Below are 19,308 nucleotides of genomic sequence, written 5' to 3'. Positions count from 1 at the left end.
TCACCAACGTCACCACCATCACCATCACTAACACTTTTGGACACTTTCCTGAGCCGGTCGGTCAACGAGCTCTGTGTTCCATGTGTACTTATATACTACCCAGGGTCACTCAAAAGGAAAATTCAAGCACAGACAGGCAGAGCGGGAAATCTCCACCGTCCATGCTCCCCTCCAGCACACCCACTGCTTCTCCAGAAATGAACCAAAGAAAGGGCCTCCCACCGCAACCTCACGAAGCTCGCATGCGTGGCTGCTCAGATGACACGTGACGGGCAGGCCTTACCGTCCACGGGCACCACGCACACAGGGGCTCGACACGCAAACTCACGTGACGGGTATCGATCACAGGACACAAAACGACTCACGGTCTCTTTTCTGTCTCTAGTTTACTGAGAAAAGGAAGAGACCATAGAGACAAACTATGTTTTGTCAGGTGCACCAAACAGAACCACAGAAGGGCCATGATTTCCCCTGAGCAGCCAGTCACTCACCCTGCTGGGCCCCGTCTACACCGGCAATGACCCTGCCGAGCTCCCGACTCCAGCTCTGGGAGCAGCATGCCCACATCCTGCCCCCATATGTCCACAGGTGTGTCCATGGGGCAGGGGAAAGGCCTGGTCCTCTGAATGCCAAAAATACCCCAACTCTCCTGATTTACCCCCATGAGATCGGTCTTTCCACGGGCCTTTATCCCCTGACAATGTCACGGCCACATCGGGAGCCATCAGAGTGATCCCTGAACAAAAGAGTATCAAAGCCTGCCATGCAAGACCTCTCTTGGCCTGGGGTGCAGCTCACAGGAAACCAGTTGAAGGGGGTTCCCCAGACCCTGTCACACAGGCCACCTCCAGGGAGAAAGGAGAGGGCCACACACTAGCAAAGAAGAGGACTCAAGGTCTCTTGAGATTCTAGGGAGTCGGGCAGGGGGGCACTGCTGGCAGCCGCGAGACTGATGTCTCCGGTAGCCCCATCGGCAAGCGCTGTGAGGAAGGGTCACCTCCTCACCCCGCGGAAGGAAGTCTGACCATCTTCCCCTGCCCTGTGATGCGGACCCATGACCCCCAGCCCAGACTCCAGGGCTCAAGGGAGCCATTACACACCGTTGTCACAGACTGATTAACGCGCAAGCAGGAGAAACACATCACAAACATGTCGACCGCCCAGTGCTTAAGCATCAGACGGCGAAGCTGGTGGCTTTGTCTCCCGACGGCAGTGGCGCCTGACAGCGGGCTGAAGCGCTCCACACAGCAAGCCCTGACCCCGAGGTGCAGAACGTTCATTTGCAAACTCTTAAGGGGTCAGAGCACACGACTCAATGACCAGTATCACGGACACCACGGGCCGGACAGAGGGCAGTCACGCCCGCGCGGTCACTGCTGTCCCCAACCCGACACCAGTAACTCTCTGCTTCTTCTGGACGAGCTTCCTCCCGGCAGAAATCTGTGTAAATACGGCGGGTCCCTGCCCAGCACAGCTGGGCGATAAACACAGGCCAGGAAGGGGAATTCTGCGATTTAACTTCTGGAAACTCCCAAAAGAAGGTTTTCATTTTGGTTTTCTGTTTGTTTGTTTGTTTGTTTGTTTGTTTGCTATGTTTCGGTTTCACAGCAAGAGAATGAGAAACACAGACTCACCTCGGCATGAAATTCCTTGGCTGTCAATAACCTGCTTGCAAACCCCGCACACCTTGGGTTTTTTGAAGGCTGTGCTCTTAAAGCTGTGCAGGCTCGGTAACTCTTCTGGCTGAAAACGCAGAAGGAGAAGCTGTCAGCTCTACAATTCCTAGGGCGTTTGCTCGCTCTTTTCCCTTCCAGGAAACAAGGCATCCAGGCGGAGTTTGGGAAGAGCTAAAAGAGGAACTTGACCCGTTACACAGAGAAGAAGGAGAAGCCGGCACTGGGATTCCCCGGGGGAGCCTTGGATACCCCGTCAGCATTCTCGACGCCAGAGCCCCCACGGGAGCGCACCCCCACCCTGCCCACAAATCCCCCTGTAAATGGGTGATGGGAGTCGGGAGCCGGCACTCATCAGTGCTGTTCATGTGATCGCGTGTTAGCTCCCACGCTGTGGGCGCACAACCACCTAGTCACCAGACAAAGTACCCCAGAGGCATTCCCGGACCTCATCACTTGCTTGCTCCTCTGGAAGAAGTGCTCGGCCAACAGCACCACTGTGTTCAGGGGAAGCCAAGTGACTGATAATCCCAGCCCCTTGGCTTCTCCGAGGGAATGTGCACGTCTGTGGAAGGAGAAGCGGTCACGGACGACCAGCATGTCAGATTCATGGTTCCTCCCTAAACCTGGCACAGCACGGAATCCGCTACGCACACTGGTCCTGAGAGTAAACGAACCACTTACCTACCCAACCCGCGTTGGGAGGGTCAAGGCTCACGGCCGCATCTGATAATCTTACAAAACTTCAACCTGCCTTAGAAACCACCCACCCCCACCCCCACCCCCACCCAGTAACTGACACCCACGTGGATTCACGAGGCCCCACACCGACCACCAGGTGAAGCCTCGACTCCCTGGGAGATGAAATGTTACCAAGAATGTAACTCCAATGATACAAGTACAGTTTCTTATAAATGTTTTTAGATCTACACCAGTTCTGTGACCCAGCAATGTCACTCCTGCAGACGCTAAGGCAGAAATAAGTGCATATGCCCACAAGTCTTGTGCAAGAATGGTCAGCGCTGCTTTACTTAATAGTGCCCCAGGGACGCCTGGGCGGTGCAGTCGGGTAACCATCAGACTTCGGCTCAGGTCATGACCTCACGGTTCATGGGTTCGAGCCCTGCGTTGGACTCTGTGCTGACAGCTCAGAGCCTGGAACCTGCTTCCAATTCTGTGTCTTCCTCTCTCTCTGCCCCTCCCCTGCTCATGTTCTCTCTCTCTCTCTCCCTCTCCCTCTCTCTCTCTCTCTCTCTCTCTCTCTCTCTCTCTCAAAAATAAATAAACATTAAAATAGAAGTCAGGGGTGCCTGGGTGGCTCAGTTGGTTGAGCATCCCACTTCGGCTCAGGGCATGATCTCACGGTCTGTGAGTTTGAGCCCCACATCGGGCTCTGTGCTGACAGCTCAGAGCCTGGAGCCTGCTTCGGATTCTGTGTCTCCCTTTCTCTCTGCCCCTCCTCTGTTCACACTCTGTCTCTCTCTCTCTCTCTCTCTGTCTCTCAAAAATAAACATTAAAAATAAAAAGAGTGCCCCAGAGAGGAAATAACCCAAATGTCCATCAGAAGGAGACTGGACAGAGAAAGCCTGATATATTCCTACCATGGAACACTGTCTCAGGTACACGCAACAGCTTGCTACTAATACACATGACGTCACGCATCCCGGGTGGGCATCGAAAGCATGACTGTGCTAAACAAAAACACTCCGACACAAAAGCACATAGCGATGCCTATTTATAGGAGGTTCATGAACAGGCAAACCAATCTATCTAGTTCCTCAGAGGCAGGGAAAAAAGTGGCCCGAGTTCTGTGACTGCCCCAGATTCCTGCACCGAGCAAGGTCCCAGGATGCAGGGAAGAAGGGGGCCAAGGTACCTACTACCGGGATGGAAGAGACGGTGCTAAGCGTCCACAGAACAAAGCAGAAAGGGCTCACTCGCCCGAACACCACAAGACAGAGCTGCATGGAAGGCCTAAGATGTGCAGAGGGCCCTCTGAACCGTCCAGCCGGGTACTGACGAGCACGCGTGTGCGGATTGTGCGAGTGTCACGGTACGAACTGCCCGAAACAAGGCACAGAAAGAAGAGACCCCCTAAGTAAAGAGATAGATGAACAGAGCATCAGTGAGCGGGGAGAACGTTCGAGCAGCCTAACACAGGTGTCACTGGGGCCTCTGTAAAGGAAGGAGGGGAATAGTTGAGAAAATAATGGCTAAAACTTCTCCAAAATCTGAGCAGAACTCTAAACCCATAGACTGAAGAACAAATCCCAAGTACAAGAAGTGTGTCAGTGGGGTTGCCGACTTTGGCTCGGGTCATGATCTCACGATTCGTGAGTTCAAGCCCCGCGTCGGGCTCTGTACTGACAGCTCAGAGCCTGGAGCCTGGTTCAAAGTCTGTGTCTCCCCCTCTCTCTGCCCCTCCCCTGCTCTCTCTCTCTCTCCCTCAAAAATAAACATCAAACACTAAAAAAGGAAGTGTGCCAGAAATGACACACAATAATCACACTGCTTGAACCCAGTGATACACAGAAAATTGTGCCCCCAGAGGGTAGGAAAAGGCATGTTAGGACAGGGGACAACCATTAGCAAAACAGCAGATTTCTCTCAGAAAATACAAAGTGCCAAGAGAAAATCTGCCAACCTAGAATTCTGGACCCGGCAGAAAGAGCTTTCAAAAACTCAAGTGAATTTAAAAATTCTTATGATACACGAAAGCTGAAATAATTCATCACCAGCTGACATGACACCACAAGACAAGCTACACGTCGTCTGAGCGCAAGGAAAATGATTGCGAGTGGAAAGATGGCTTTACGCAGATGGTACAGCACCAGAAATGGTTAAGTACGTGCACAGATCGGTACGTAAGATTTTCTCGTCCTGGAAACTCACTACAAGATAATTGGCCAGGCAAAAACTAATAATGATGAAACGTGGGGCTTAACACATGTAAAAGTAAATATAATAAAACAGCACAAAGCTCAGGAAAAGAGGAATGGAACGCATTTTACTGGAAGGCTCTCCTACTATCTGTGAAGTTGCATACTATCACGCAAAGGCGACTGTGATAAACTGTAAGCCCCAAAGCAACCACTAAAATAATGAGGGATAGATAGATAATAATCCAACAAAGCAGATAAAAGGAAATTATTGTTTGCAAATTCAATTAATCAGGGGTCACCTGGGTGGCTCAGGCGGTGGAGCGTGTGACTCTTGATCTCGGGGTCATGAGTTAGAGCCCCATGCTGGGTAGAGAGATTACTTAAAAAATAAAATATTTTAAAAAATAAAAAAATATGGGGCACCTGGGTGGCTCAGTCGGTTAAGCGTCCGACTTCAGCTCAGGGCATGATCTCACAGTTCGTGGGTTCGAGCCCCACGTTGAGCTCTGTGCTGACAGCTCAGAGCCTGCTTCGGATCCTGTGTCTCCCTCTCTCTCTCTGCACCTCCCCCACTCATGCTCTGTCTCTCAAAAATGAATAAACATTAAAACAATTGTTAATAAAAATGTAAAAAATAACGAATTAAATAAAAGTTCAATTAATCTAAACATGGCAAAAAAGAGAGAGTAGATCAATGACTAGGTGAGAGAAATAGAAAACATGGTAGATTGAAACCTCACCGTATTAGGAATCACATTACACAAACAGTTTAAATACCTTAATTAAAAGGCAATGGTTGGGGCGCCTGGGTGGCGCAGTCGGTTAAGCGTCCGACTTCACCCAGGTCACGATCTCGCGGTCCGTGAGTTCAAGCCCCGCATCAGGCTCTGGGCTGATGGCTCGGAGCCTGGAGCCTGTTTCCGATTCTGTGTCTCCCTCTCTCTCTGCCCCTCCCCCGTTCATGCTCTGTCTCTCTCTCTGTCCCAAAAATAAATAAACGTTGAAAAAAAAAAAAAAGGCAATGGTTGTCAGATTATACTCTTTTAAAAAGACAAAGAATAGAAAAAATATACAATGATAATGTTAATCAAAGGAAAGCTGGAGTGGCTATACTGCTATCAGACATTGTAGACTCCAGATCAACGAACACTACCCACGATTTCCTAATGATAAAAGCGTACATGCATCAAGAGAGCATACGATCCTAAACATGTATGCACCTATTAACAAAACGTTCAAAATACATGAAGCAAGAAATGACAGGATCACAGAGACAGAGAGACAAATGTGTAAATACAATCAGAAACTTAATTATCCCTGTGTTAGACTGAACTGTGTCCCCACGAAACTCATACATCGAAGCCCTGACCCCAAATGGGATGTATTTGGAGATGGGGCCTTCTAAAGAGGTGATTAAGGCCAAATAAGGTCATAAGGGTGGGATCCTAATACAGTAATTCTTATAGGTGCCCTTACAAGAAGGGGAAGAGACACGGGGGGGGGGGGGGGGGGGGTGGCTCACATGCCAGGGTCGTCCATCTGGGGACTCAGAAGAAGGCCATCATCTACAAACCAAGGGAAAAGGCCTCAGGAAAGACCAAGCAATAAGCAAAGATACACAAAAGCTGAACGGCGTTATCAAATAACTTGGCCTAGTTGACATCTGACCCCAAGCACAGAAGACACATCCTTTTCGAGTGCATAAAGAATGCTTCCTGAGGCAGAACACAGTCTGGAACATAAAACAAGTCCAAATAAACTTAAAAGTATTCAAACTGTACTAAATATGTTCTCCGACCACAATGGCATTCTATTAGAAACTATTAAAATATATAATATATATATATATATATATATCCCTGCAAAATCCTTCAAGTACTTGGAAACTAAATAACACACTTCTAAATAATACATCATGGCAAACAGGATTTGTTCCAGGGAGGCAGACTTAGTTGAACATTCAAATATCAATCAATAAACTAAAAAGAAACCTACAATCTTTCAATTAATCAGAAAATAACTCTGACAAAATCCAAGATCCATTTCCTGAGAAACACTCTCAAATCAGGACAGAAACTTTCTCAACGTGGTGACATCTACCGCAAACCCCATATTTAACGACGACAGACTGCTTTCCCTTTAAGCTCTGGAACAAGGCAAGGATGTCTTCAATCAACATTTCTATTTAATGTTGTTCTAGAGGTTCTAATCAGTGCAACCGGGCAAGAAAAATAAATAATAGGTATCCAGTTTGGAAAGGAAAACGTAAAACTGTCTTTAATCACTGATGACACCACTATCTATTAAAAAAAAAAAAAAGGGCACCTGGGTGGTTCAGTCGGTTGAGCATCTGACTTCAGTTCAGGTCATGATCTCACAGTTCATGAGTTCAAGCCCCACATCAGGCTCTATGCGGAAAGCTCAGAACTTGGAGCCTGCTTCAGGTTCTGTGTCTCCCTCTCTCTCTGCCCCTCCCCTGCTCATGCTCTGTCTGTCTCTGTCCCTCCCCCACATGTGCTCATTCTCTCTCTCTTTCAAAAATAAATAAACATTTAAAAATAAATAAATAGGGGCACCTGGGTGGCTCAGTGGGTTAAGCATCCAACTTTGGCTCGAGTCGTGATCTGACAGTTCATGAGTTCAAGCCCCACATCAGGCTCTATGCTAACAGCTCGGAACCTGGAGCCTGCTTCGGATTCTGTGTCTCCCTCCCTCTCTCCTTGCTTGTGCTGCCTCTCTCTCTCCCTCCCTCTCTCTCTCTCTCTCTCTCTCTCTCTCTCTCTCAAAAATAAAGCTATAAAAATTAAAACATAATAATAATAAAAATATAAAGAAACAAATATCTCACAAAATCTACAAAAAAGTTCTAGAACAAGCACGTTTAGCAAAGTGGAAGGACAGGAGATCAATGAATGTACAAACTGTATTTCTACATACTAGCGATGAACTTCAGAATCTAAAATTCAAAGAACATTACCATTTACAGCATCATCAAAAATATTAAATCCTCAGGGATAAACCTTAAAAATTCTGTGAAAGGCTTATAAAGGAAAAACTATAAATCATTTCAGAAAGAATGTGAGGAAGACCTAAACAGATAGAGATATACCGTGTTCATGGCTAATGTAGTTAAGCTGCAGTTCTTTCATAAAATCCACAGATTCAACACAATCTGAATAAAAAATCTGTTGTTTTTTCATTTACAGATGGATTCTAAAACTCATATTTAAATTCAAAGCACTTAGAATTGCCAAAACAACTTGTAAGATGGCACATAATTAAGTGTACAATTCAATCACATTTTCTATTATATTTTGAAACTGCATCTTCTTCCGAAGTATATTCTCAGGATCCCACATCACACTAGCAAGTACGAGGTGTTGAACGAACACTCTGAATCCTAGTTTTCGACAAATGTTGCCCTGAGGTCTATGGAAGAGTGATTCATCAGCACACAGACCACAACTCCTTACTCCCTGACCTACGGCAGACATAACTAATCACTCACAGCTCCTGTCCCCAGTTGGTCTTACAAGCTTGTCGGCAGACAACTCCACCAGCCACTGCCAAGGGACGGAAACTGGCAGAGGGGCGATTCCAGTGTGAACAGATGCTGGGGAGGGTCTCTCCTTCCCTGCAGTTCAACCTGTCCTGAGTGCTGGCAGCTTACAGCTTTCCAGGGGACCGTCTCTAGTCCCATTTTCACCCATGTCTTCCCTGACCACGTCTAGTCCCTCAGCCATCTTGTCACTTCATCAGTCATCTCGTGGTGTTTTTGTTGACCTTGCCAAGCCTAAGGAGGCAACGTGTCATGAACCAAGCAGGACACAGGTTCTGCTGCCTGCTGTACAAGCTCTGTAACCCTGGGCAAGTCACTAGAGACTTGGGGACACAGAGGATACCTTCCCCTTCTGCCTATGAAGAGAGCTCCTGTCAATGACCAACCGCTATACCAGGTGCCAGTTGTGTGCCCCGGCAGCCTAAGGGAATCACCTGGTCAGTTTTTATTTTTTAAAATTTTTTTTTTCAACGTTTATTTATTTTTGGGACAGAGAGAGACAGAGCATGAACGGGGGAGGGGCAGAGAGAGAGGGAGACACAGAATCGGAAACAGGCTCCAGGCTCTGAGCCATCAGCCCAGAGCCCGACACGGGGCTCGAACTCACGGACCGCGAGATCGTGACCTGGCTGAAGTCGGACGCTCAACCGACTGCGCCACCCAGGCGCCCCTTTTTTTTTTTTTTTCAACGTTTATTTATTTTTGGGACAAAGAGAGACAGAGCATGAACGGGGGAGGGGTGAATCACCTGGTCAGTTTTTAAAACCACTCTGCTACGGGCACCAGGGTGGCTCAGTCGGTTAGACTCCAACTCTTGGTTTCGGGTCAGGTCACGATCTCACAGTTTGTGGGTTCCAGCCCTGCATCGGGCTCTGCACTGACAGTGCAGAGCCTGCTTGGGATTCTCTCTCTCCCTCTCTCTCTGCCCCTCCCCTGCTTGCTCTCCCTCTCTCAAAATAAATAAATGAACCTTAGAAAACAAAAAAGGAAACCACTCTGCCCAAACCCCACCCGGACCAGTGAACACAGATAATCTGGAAATGGGGCCAGAACACAAACTTTTTCAAAACTCATCCCACGATTCCGATCTGCAGCTGGCCTGAGAGCCACTGCTACATAATGGACTATTCTATAAGGATCCATCCTGCATACACATAGGGCACTGTTAGTATGTGCTTGTTCACATCCTTATTATTACGGGTTTTTTTCAGGAGACTCAACTTTTTTTTTTAGTGTTTATTTATTTTTGAGAGAGAGAGGGCATGCAGAAGCTGGGGAGAGGCGGCAAATCCAAAGCGGGTTCCGTGCTGACAGCACAGAGCCCAATTTGGGGCTCAAACTCACAACCCGCGAGATCATGACCAGAGCCAATTGGAGACTTAACCAACTGAGCCCCCCGGGTGCCCCAAGAGATTCAACTTTATGATAGCGGGGCTCCTGCGCTCGAGGTTTGCAAAAGGTGGACGCCGGAGCCCCTAGGACAAGGTCAGGACATTGGCAGTCTCCTTCTGTGCCGTAACCATGACCACCACTGTCCCACAAACAGGGAAAAGATGCAAAACCGAAACCACACGGCCAAAGGAAAGGGTTGTGGGCTCAGACCCTGTCTCCACCCGTCTCGTGCTCAGACAGGAGGAGCAGGCTCTCAGGCATCTAAAAATACAGTCCTCTGTGGCAGTGGCCCAGTTGGCACAGGCTTCCCCCCTCGTGTTTCAGTCATTTGTTTATATGCCTTCTCGCCTATGCTCTATTGCAACGTCCCAAAGGCAGGACACGGGGCTCTCATCCATTTGCCTCTGAATCTCCCTCCCCCCCCACCCCCCACTCCCCGAGAGGCGGCGGCTGGCAGAAGGGCGAACCTTTGGACCCTCAATTAACATTTGTTAACGGAATGAATTGGCCCCAGTTCCTGGGCCAGTGGAGGATACTGTGACCTTTTATTCCTTACAAATACCTTTATTGGAACCGGGGAGAAAGAGGCACTGTGTTCCTGCGGTTTCCTGGCCCGCTGGGCCGCCTCTAGAAGACCGGAGGGGGAAACAGCAGAGGTGCTGTTCGGGAGCCGATGCCCGGTCGGTGGCCGCGTCCCCGAGGACCCCGCTCCAGATAGTGTAATAACATCTGCTCACGCTTCATCTGTACATAACATCTCCATTGTGAAATGAGCTAGACGGGATTAGACTGCCTTTGTTTTCACCTGATACTTTGCTTTCATTTCTCCAGGGGAGGTGGGGCCGCGGGGTGCGCGGGGGAGGGGAGGCTTCAGTGCTGCCGCGTTTAGCAAGCTCCGGTTCAGGAATCTAAATTGCATTTAATTGTCGGGAGCAGACAGTTGGAAGGGCAGCGAGCAGGGCTGCCCGGTCCACGAGGACTCCCCGAGGGGTACCCAGTAATTAGTGCCGCTCTTGATTGTGAAGTCTCTTTTCAGACAGAAAAATCTCTGCAAAGCTGAGCAAGGAAAGCCCCACGTGAGCGGGGAAGGGTAACCCTCTGCTCTGCTCTACGCAAGTGCAAAACTGCACAGACCTCTCCCTACGGTCAGGGGGCTAATGTTACAGTAGCGAGGCAGGGACCCTCACAAAGGCTGAATCAGCACACCCTGAGCTGTTCTCCTCTTGGGAAAGAGGATCTCGGGGTGAGTTCTGGTACTTGGCATTCTGGCCAGCAGACGGGGGAACCAACTTGACCCTGAAGTTCAAGGGCCACAAAACCCTTCTGCAGGGACACAGTGGCCCCTAAAGCCGCCCACCGAGGTTTCCACCCCATGGCAGCCACAGATCACAGGCGTCCGGACAGATGCCCTTTCCGCACAGCACACTACACACAGTCCCCAAGCTTCCCAGCAAGAGTGCCTGCCTGGCTGCTAAACTGAAAATCGCAATGGAGGGCAACCCAAAGTGACTCAAAGTGGCTGACATTTTGACTTCTCCTTTCTCAGAACCTTAGAAAAGTTTCCTGGAAAAAGAATGCACTAAATGCCTAACCATTAGACTCAAAGAAAGGGGTGCTCAACCTTCTGGGGGCATCTGCTGGGTCCAATGCCAACGCTGCGGAGGACTGTCCCCTGCACCACGGACTGCAATGTGGCCCCGGTGACCTTGCACTCTGGCAACATGCTAGCACATCCCCGACATCAGCACAGGGCCAGCGGCCCTCTCCCTTTGAAAGAAACCTGCGCTGCGCCTCAGGTCCGCGTCACGACCAGTGTCCTACTTCCACTCGGGAAAAGGAGTCCACGGAAACAGGATCGAGAGGCAGCTGGATTGGAGAGTTAACCCTGAACCGCCCCCCACTCCACATGGGCTCACCAGGGCCCCCGCCTCCCACCAGGCAACGGCTGGCATCCCCGCTAGGGGCCCCCTGCGCGCGTGCACAAGGTACTCACGCGCGTGCACACAGAAACATGCGGGAAGGTGCACGCTAGCGCAAAGAGAGGGCACGCGAGCACACACGGGCGCGCACAGCCACGGGCGCACAGACGCACGTGGGCGCACGGACACGCTTCCACCCGCGCGCGCACCAGTCTCAAAGCGCTCCCCCCGCCCCGCGCCCTTGCTCCCAGCTCTGAGCGCCCCGCTCGCCCTCTCCAAGAAGCCCGAGCCGCAGCGCCCCCTCTGCCCCGCGCCCCTGCGGCCCCGCACCCACTCACCTGGCGCCGGTGCCGGCGCGCCCGGGCCCCGCGCGCGCACCCTCCAGGGGGCCCCGAGGTCAAGGCGCGCAGCCGCATGGCCGCCCGGGCGCCCGCAGAGAGCACAGCCCGGCCCCTCGAGGTCGGCCGCGGCGGGCGCTGTCCCCTCTCCCGCGCCCGAGCGGGGCTGGGATGCCTCCAGGGCCCCTACGCCTGCAAGTCCCAGGAAAAGTTGGACCCCGGAGCCCCGAAAGGACGCAGCCGGCACCTCCACGTCCACTCTACCGTCAGGAGTCAGACGCCGGGAACAAAAGCCAGGCGAGCGAGCGCACGGTCCCCCGGGCGCCCCTCCATCTGACACGAATTAGCCCTCCCTCCCCCGCCCCAGACCGCAGCTCCAGAGCAGGCAAAAGGCTTCTCAGCCAAACGCAGGCAAAGTGGAGAAGAAACGCCTCCCCGGGCAGGGTTGGGGGGCAAACCTTCCGCTGCCATCAGACTTGATTACCCACGCCTTTGGCTGGAGGTCAGCTTGGCTAGGATTTCAGACCTCTCCGGGAATGCCAACCCAGGGGCTTAACATCAAACCTGCCGGCTCTCAGGCTTCCAGGATTTTAAAATCCTGAGTGTCGTTCACTAAACCTGCATCTGTAATGCTCAGTATTGAGGGCAGTCTGCGCAGCTAACCAACAGTGCGTTTGGGGTGGAAAGAAGGAAAATTCCAACGCAGATAGGTTCTCTTTCCAGTGCACCTCTTCAAGCGAGGAAAGCAGGCAGCCCTCCCTGCTAGAGGTGGCTGAGGACCACGTGCGGGTCCCAGCAAGCTCGCAGCTAATGATTGGGGTCCTTCCACAGCTGGGGGGCTGGGATCCCCGCTCTCTTCCCCGCCTCACCATCCTCGGGACCGTCCAGCTGCTGGACAATCACATCCTGCTTTCTAGAGTCCTGCTTTCCTCTCTGGCCCTGCAGCTTTAGAAAGAAATTTAAAACCCCAAGCGTGGGAGGTGAAGGTGACCCGGAGGGTCCGGGCAGAATGTCACAGAAGAGGAAGCCGGACACCTGGAAAGTGGAAGGGTCACTTAGCCTGTAGGGCAGCCCAGAGCCAGGCTGGATGCACGGACAGAACAGCTCGCTTCCTAAGCTCGCCAGAACCCCCCCCCCCCCACCTGCCTCCACAGGACTGAGGGGACACGGCTGTCACTGTGGAGCAGTGGATCTCAGCTCACTGGCCTGCCTCTGTGCCCGGCCCAAGAGCCATCCTAACCCCCACCCCCACCCCCCACACACCACAGCTCAGCCCTGCGTGGTTCTAACACTCTGTTTCGCATCTCTGATTCCGTGAGCAACTCCAATGCCTTAGCGCTGGGAACAGTCGGGGTGGGCTAGAGCTAGGCCTTTATGGCTAACACATGTGCGAATTCCAGCCGCGGATTCAAGGCCAGAATTAACCTCTCGGGTTCCGGCACTGAACACCCATCTTCCTGTTTCTGCAGGGAAACAGCAAAGCTCTGACTTTCAGCCATACACACACACACACACACACAACAACAACAGCAGCAACATAACAAACAGCATCACGCCATTCAGATGCAGACACCTGTTTATTCTCATGGCTCCCACTCAGCTTAAGCCTCTCTTCATTCATTCATTCATTCATTTCCGAGATTCATTCATCACTATTCATTTTTCTGGGCCGCATTCAGACTTGTGTTTTTTGCAAACGTTTCTCAGTCCTGTTTCTGTTAAAAAAAATTTTTTTTTTAATGTTTATTTAGTTTTGAGAGAGACAGACCGACTGCGAGCAGGGGAGGAACAGGGAGAGAGGGAGAGACACAGAATCTGAAGCAGGCTCCAGGCTCTGAGCTGTTAGCACAGAGCCCGATGCGGGGCTCGAACCCACAGGCCGCAAGATCATGACCTGAGCTGAAGTCGGATGCGTAACTGACTGAGCCACCCAGGCAACCCTCTCAGTCCTGTGTCTACTATACATCCCTCTCCCCCACTGAGGGACGCGGGACCTGAGGTGCCATCTGTGCCGAACTTGTTTCTGATTCCCCGCCATCTAATACAAGATGGGGTGCCAACCAGCGTCTAGGGGCTGAGCTGGAAGCACATCATTCTGCTATCTGAAAACACTCTTTCCAGAAACCAGCTGGATCTGCCTCCAGCCTTCCCCATGGACCCAGCAGAGGTGAACCCCAGCCACCAGCAGGTGCCCCCCAACGTGGTCAGGCTCCCTGACCTGGAGGTGGGGCTCCACACTCTGTAGGGGGCAGAGGACCCCCTGCAAATGGCCAGCAAGTGCTCAGGAGCTCCAATGCCCAAGATGCTCTTGTGTTCAAAGGGACACCCCAAAACCCCTCTCATTTGAAAAGTCTATCATTCAAAACATCAGTGCACTTTAGTACTACTCGTGGGTCAGATGTACGTGGTACGTGTCACGGGTGACAAGCAATAGGTGAGAATCAACAGATGAGACCAGGGGCTTTGGGTCCGAGTCCAGAACATGACAGCCCAAGTGAGTCCCCCCAGCACACGACACTGGGAGCCCCGCCGTGGCTCCCCACTTTGCCGGCTGGCCACTTCTCCAGCCCCCCTTCCCCGGGCCCTCCTGCAGCATCCCCCAGACCCAGGCTCCTGGGCTCTGTGCCCTGGCGGGTGCTGGGGCCCCCCTCAGGGCTTCCCAGAGTTTTCCGATTCTCCTTTGTTGAGTGGAAAGTACAGCCTTTCCAGGCTCAGCCCAGGACCCATCTCCTGCGCGGCCTCCCCAACTGCGCACCACCCCTCACACCCAAGCCCACCTCAGCCGTGGGCCTGACTCTGCAGCGCGGCCGTCTGTCTGAGCCTCGGCCTGGGCCTGCAGGGTCTAACCTCCGTCTGGGATTTTCTACACAACACAAGCGGGGGCAATAAATGCTGGACAAGAATGAAAAAAACCCATTTCGCTGCATTTCCATGACGTCAAGGCCAGCTACTCCGTCCGTCTCAGCTCACCATCTGGCCCCCTCGGAAGCCAGCTGAAATGTGGGGTCTGGGGGCAGCGGAGTCTGGGGGTGCTGGGGAGCCCAGAAGCCAGGCCAGGCCCTGACCTCCAGCCTGCAGAGGACATATCTCAGGGGCTCCAGGGTCCACACCACGAGGGCAAACTGCAGTGCTGGGCGTCAGACCGGAAGCCAAGACCGGACTGGGGACGGGAGCCCAGGACGAGGCCAATGCCGACACAGGATTCGGGGCTCCCTGGGGGAGGGCGAGAGTGGGGTCTGCTCCCCACAAACCCCCGCACCCACACGCTTACAGAGCCGTCCAGAAACACTGATGGAGCCGCTGTGTGCCTGGCATGGCTGGGAGAATGCCCACCGCTACCCCCGATGGCAGAAGCACCCCCACAGGTGCCTGAGGGGCCGTGGGTCCACTCGCGGGAGCGTCAGATGTTTCCCAAACAAGAAAGAGCCAGGGACCAGAGCAAAGTCACAGCACACGGCGTTTCAGTGAACTGAAGGGACCTGGGTGGCAGTAAGGTCGGGCCAGGGGATGAGCGCCAGTGTGGGGGTGGAGAGCCTGGTCCCAGGCCATATTGTCGCAGGGGGGCCTGACCCCAGCATCGGTGGGGAGACAGGAGCTGCATGAACACTGGGTCCCGGGGGCCCCATGGTGCAGCAGTTTGCAGTGAGGGCAGAGGGAGGCAGGTCGGAGGGGAGGGCCAGGAAGCTGCTGGATGTGAGGACCGGGGAGGGGTGTGGGGAGCGGAGGACATGGAGGAGGGCGGTACAGGAGGAAGGACCAGGGAGGCATCGAGGGCAAGAAGAGCAGAGCCCGTCCCTCGCTAACGGGGACAGGAAGAGTCAGGAAACGCCGTGTTGCAGGCCTGAATCGGATGCTGGTCTGGCCCGTGGTTTCCATGGAGACACAGATACAGACAAATGAAAACTGATGTCAGTGTGCACACACACACACACACACACATCCACACCCGTGCACGCATCACCCCACGCCCCAGCTCTGTCCACGGCGAGGAAGCAGCCCCCAACAGCAGTGGCCACACCCGGCACCCAGGACTCGATTTAAAATCCTATTTCCCAGGGTGCCTGGGGGCTCAGTCAGTTAAGCATCTGATTCTGGGTTTCAGCTCAGGTTGTGATCTCACGGTTCGTGAGTTCAAGCCCCACAGCGGTTCTGCACTGGCAGCTCAGAACCTGCTTGGGATTCTCTCTCTCTCCCTCTCTCTCTCAAAATAAGTAAACTTTAGAAATGAAATAAACTGAAGTTGAAAAGAATAGAATTAAAATAAAATAAAGTAGAAATGAATAAAATAAAGTAAAATAAAGTTGAATAGAATAGAGTGGAGTAGAGTAGAATAATCCTATTTTCCGGTAAAAGAAACCAGGGCTCCTCGCAGACATGGCTGATTTCAGGTGTGAGTCAGGGACCGTAAGAATGAACCTACAATACCTTGTTTTTATTCTGTGGCTTTTTTTGCCGGAAAGTAAGGGAACGCTCACAGAATGATGGGGCCGTGTCTCGAGGACACCAGAGCAGCCCCGAAGAGGCTGGCAGGACCAGACACAACTTGAACATCAAAATAAACAGTGATGACACCCGGGAATAAAGTCGGACCCAAGAGTCCTGCTGGTAGAGATGAGGGAGCACCCTGAAGGTCCGATGAGGTGCCCACGTGGTCTCGAGGCACCTCCTCATCTGGAAGGACAAGAGGGGATGGGCTCAGAGGTAACTGAGGGGCGGGGCATAAGTGTAAAGTTCAGCTTCCACGCGTCGTGGGAGCTTGGAGAGGAAACCCATCACCTGCCGTTCAGTCACGGTCCCCCTCTGCAGGTGGGTGCGTGGTCTCAGAGTACCTCCCCTCACTGTAACAGGGCAAAGGGTGAGCTGGCCAGAGAAGGCTGGCCGTGCCCCTTCGGCACAGGGTCAGAGCGACCGAGACTTTGGTGGGACCCGTCCCCCGTGAGAGCTCGGCTCTAGGGCACAGACCGACCCTGACCCTAACGAGGGGGTAGGGCCCCAGATCTGCGGCTCCCGGGGACTGGATGGATCCTGGATGGGTCCTGCAGGGGGCCCACCAAGCACTCTGGGCAGACAGCTCATGTCTTCACCCCCCTCCCCAGCACACATGAGACTGTCACAGGCCAGGCATTGGTCCCTGCTGGTCCACAGCTGGCCCATGGCTCAATGACCCTGAGTGCCAGGGAGTCTCCCAGAGCCACCTACAGCACTTTGAAAAGCACTTGGCCTCTGATGATGTTAGAGGCTCCAGGCCCAGGGTTTTCTGAGGCCAGCGAGCGGCTGGCAGCTCTCATCTGCAGCGACCTCTGGGCACAGCCTTCTCCCCTCGTGCGGAGGCAGGGACGCCGGCCATGCTGGGGGCTGGTCTCACACCTGGGCCTCCTCCAGCACAGGCCTGGCTCTCAGGACCTTCCTTCTCCTCCTTTCCCTGCTCCCCCTGCTCTGTTCTGCCCACGGGAGGGTGGCAGGACCCAGTGGGCCCCGAGGGGTGCTATCCACAGTCCACTTCTTCCTGACTCGGCATCACTGAGGAAGCCCCACATGCCCCTCTCACTGCTGGTGACACAGCTTGTGCCCAGACAGTGCCAGGAGGGGGAGAAGACGGGCCACTGGACAGAAGGAGAAACTGAGTCCCAGGGCATCCAGAGATGCATGGGGACCCAGGAGAGACAGAGAGCTGGCTTGCAGTGTCCCCCAAGGAGCACAGATGCGTGACCCCCCAGGACACAGGGGACAGGATCAGACTGAAGTGCTGTGTGTTTAGAGCCTGACCCTGGAAGATGCTTAAAGCAGCAGGTGTGACCTACTTAGGAGGGCGCCGAACTGTCAGGGGTTCCTTCTCCAGGCTCTGTCCTTCACACCTGCCTTTCTGGAGAAAGTCACAGGAGGTACTCAGGAATCCCATGGAGAGTCCCCTGGCCTGGCAGAGGCCATACAGCCCGGTAACCAAAGTGTCTTCCAAGTGACTCCCTGCCAGAGCTCACAGCCCACTCCCCATGTCTGGTGGCTTCTTCCAGAAGCAAGGTGGTGACCTCTGACACCCTCAGCACAAAGGTTTCTGCTGATGCGGAGAGAGTGAGCGCCTATTCTCACTTGCCCCGTGTGCGTCCTACCCACCCTCGAAAAGCACGGAAAAGGCACTTCTGCTACAATGGCAACCTCTGAGGTGCGGGCGTATGCCCCACCGCCCCCCATCCTGCTCCAAACCAGCAGCTGCTTCAGGAAAGAACTAGAAGTTCGGGACGAAGGGAGGTGGATCCAGGGCCGCTGCCCCCCCAAGCAGGCTCCAGCCGCCCGGACTACTTCTTCCTGTCGCCACGTGGCGACCGGGATGAGGACAGGACGGGAGGACAGAGGAGGGGCTGGGCGAGGCGGGGAGGTGTCTTTGCTGCTGCACCTGCCCAAGGTGGGGACACGAGGGCGGGGAGGCTGCACAGACCCCCGAGCACCACGGACGCCTGGCCCTGAGGTGTGTGGGCTCCTGCCCAGCGGACGTCACGGCCTCAAATGCAAACCGAAAAGGCAGAAGCAAACCCCACTGGGCGCCTCTTCCCTGCGTCCACCCCAACGGGCACAGAGCACATCCTTCATCAGGTGACAGCGGACCCCCACCCGGGAGTCCATCTGCAGGAGGGGCCGGACGGGAAAGGAAACAGACACCGAGTGTTCTTGCCTCTGCATGGAGATGGCCCAGGGGAAGGGGAGCTGGGGGCCCTCGGGGAGCCTCTCTGCCACCCACACCCACAGCCTGCCTGAGGCCGAGGGCCCCGGCCTCTGGTCAGCACTCACGGTCCCCATGGAGCAGACCCAGGGCGGACAAGCCCGCAGCCACCCCATCCTGTCCCAGTTACCCTGGAGGCCGGGCGGGGGGCCAGCGAGCGGCCTCTGTCGAGCATGGGGAGACAAGGCTGGGGGGGTTGGGGGCTTGGCCTCCGCTCCCCTATGCTCTCTGCATTGACACTGCCTCCAAGTACAAGGAAACCCCCGGAATCAGCAAGTTTCTGAGCAAATCCGCCAGGCCCACGAATGCAGGATGGGACCCTTCAGTTCCTCCCCCAAACCCAGGCTCTCGGTACGCCCCCCCCCCCCACAGTGCTCCCCACTGCCAGCAAGCTGAAGGATCTCAGAGCTAGTTCTATGTCCCACCGAGGAAAATCGAGGTCCCTGTCCAGGCCTGGTGGCAGGTCTCAATACGCCAGCTGTGGCTGGACGTTCTCCGTCCCCCAGCAGGCCGGTTCTGGGGGACGTGATCTCCCGTTTCTCAGAGGTAAACGGAGGCTCTGGGAAGTGAACCTGCCCCACTGCCTGGGTAGCCCCAAACCCGTGCGTTTCCCCAGGCGGGTGTGAGGACAGGGGACCCAGGCCCGCTGCCAGGCCCAGCAGCCCTTGAGTTCTCCAGGCCCCCCGCACGCCTTCCCCGGCTGCCCCTCCCCGGCTCGGGGGGCCTGGATCCCACGGTGAGGATGAGGATTCACGGTACGGGACAGGCAGACAGCGCCCCCCTCCCCCCGCCACGCTTGGGTCACCAAGCTGCGTCTAGAACACCCTCG

General features: G+C 54.0%; 1 protein-coding gene across 11 annotated transcripts in view; it reads right to left on the bottom strand.

The window, feature by feature from the left end:
- The window catches only part of TNS3 (tensin 3), a 215,715-nt gene that overhangs the window by 166,813 nt on the left and 29,594 nt on the right, over positions 1 to 19,308 (bottom strand). For 2 of the 11 annotated variants that reach the window (XM_027045988.2, XM_027045993.2), the window contains exon 2: positions 1,635 to 1,743. The exons of 4 other annotated variants lie outside the window; for them this stretch is intronic. In XM_027045988.2, coding sequence (XP_026901789.1) covers positions 1,635 to 1,743 — 109 coding nt within the window. Of the gene's footprint in view, positions 1 to 1,634; positions 1,744 to 2,129; positions 2,339 to 3,611; positions 3,657 to 11,764; positions 12,033 to 19,308 lie in introns of those variants that run through there. 5 more of the 11 variants (XM_027045990.2, XM_053218738.1, XM_053218744.1 and 2 more) reach the window with 5 other exon arrangements.

Source organism: Acinonyx jubatus, chromosome A2, assembly GCF_027475565.1.
Source record: "Acinonyx jubatus isolate Ajub_Pintada_27869175 chromosome A2, VMU_Ajub_asm_v1.0, whole genome shotgun sequence".
In the NCBI taxonomy this organism is placed as follows: domain Eukaryota; kingdom Metazoa; phylum Chordata; class Mammalia; order Carnivora; family Felidae; genus Acinonyx; species Acinonyx jubatus.
The sequence above is the reverse complement of the archived record's forward strand: the minus strand, read 5'-3'. Positions and strand labels throughout refer to the sequence as shown.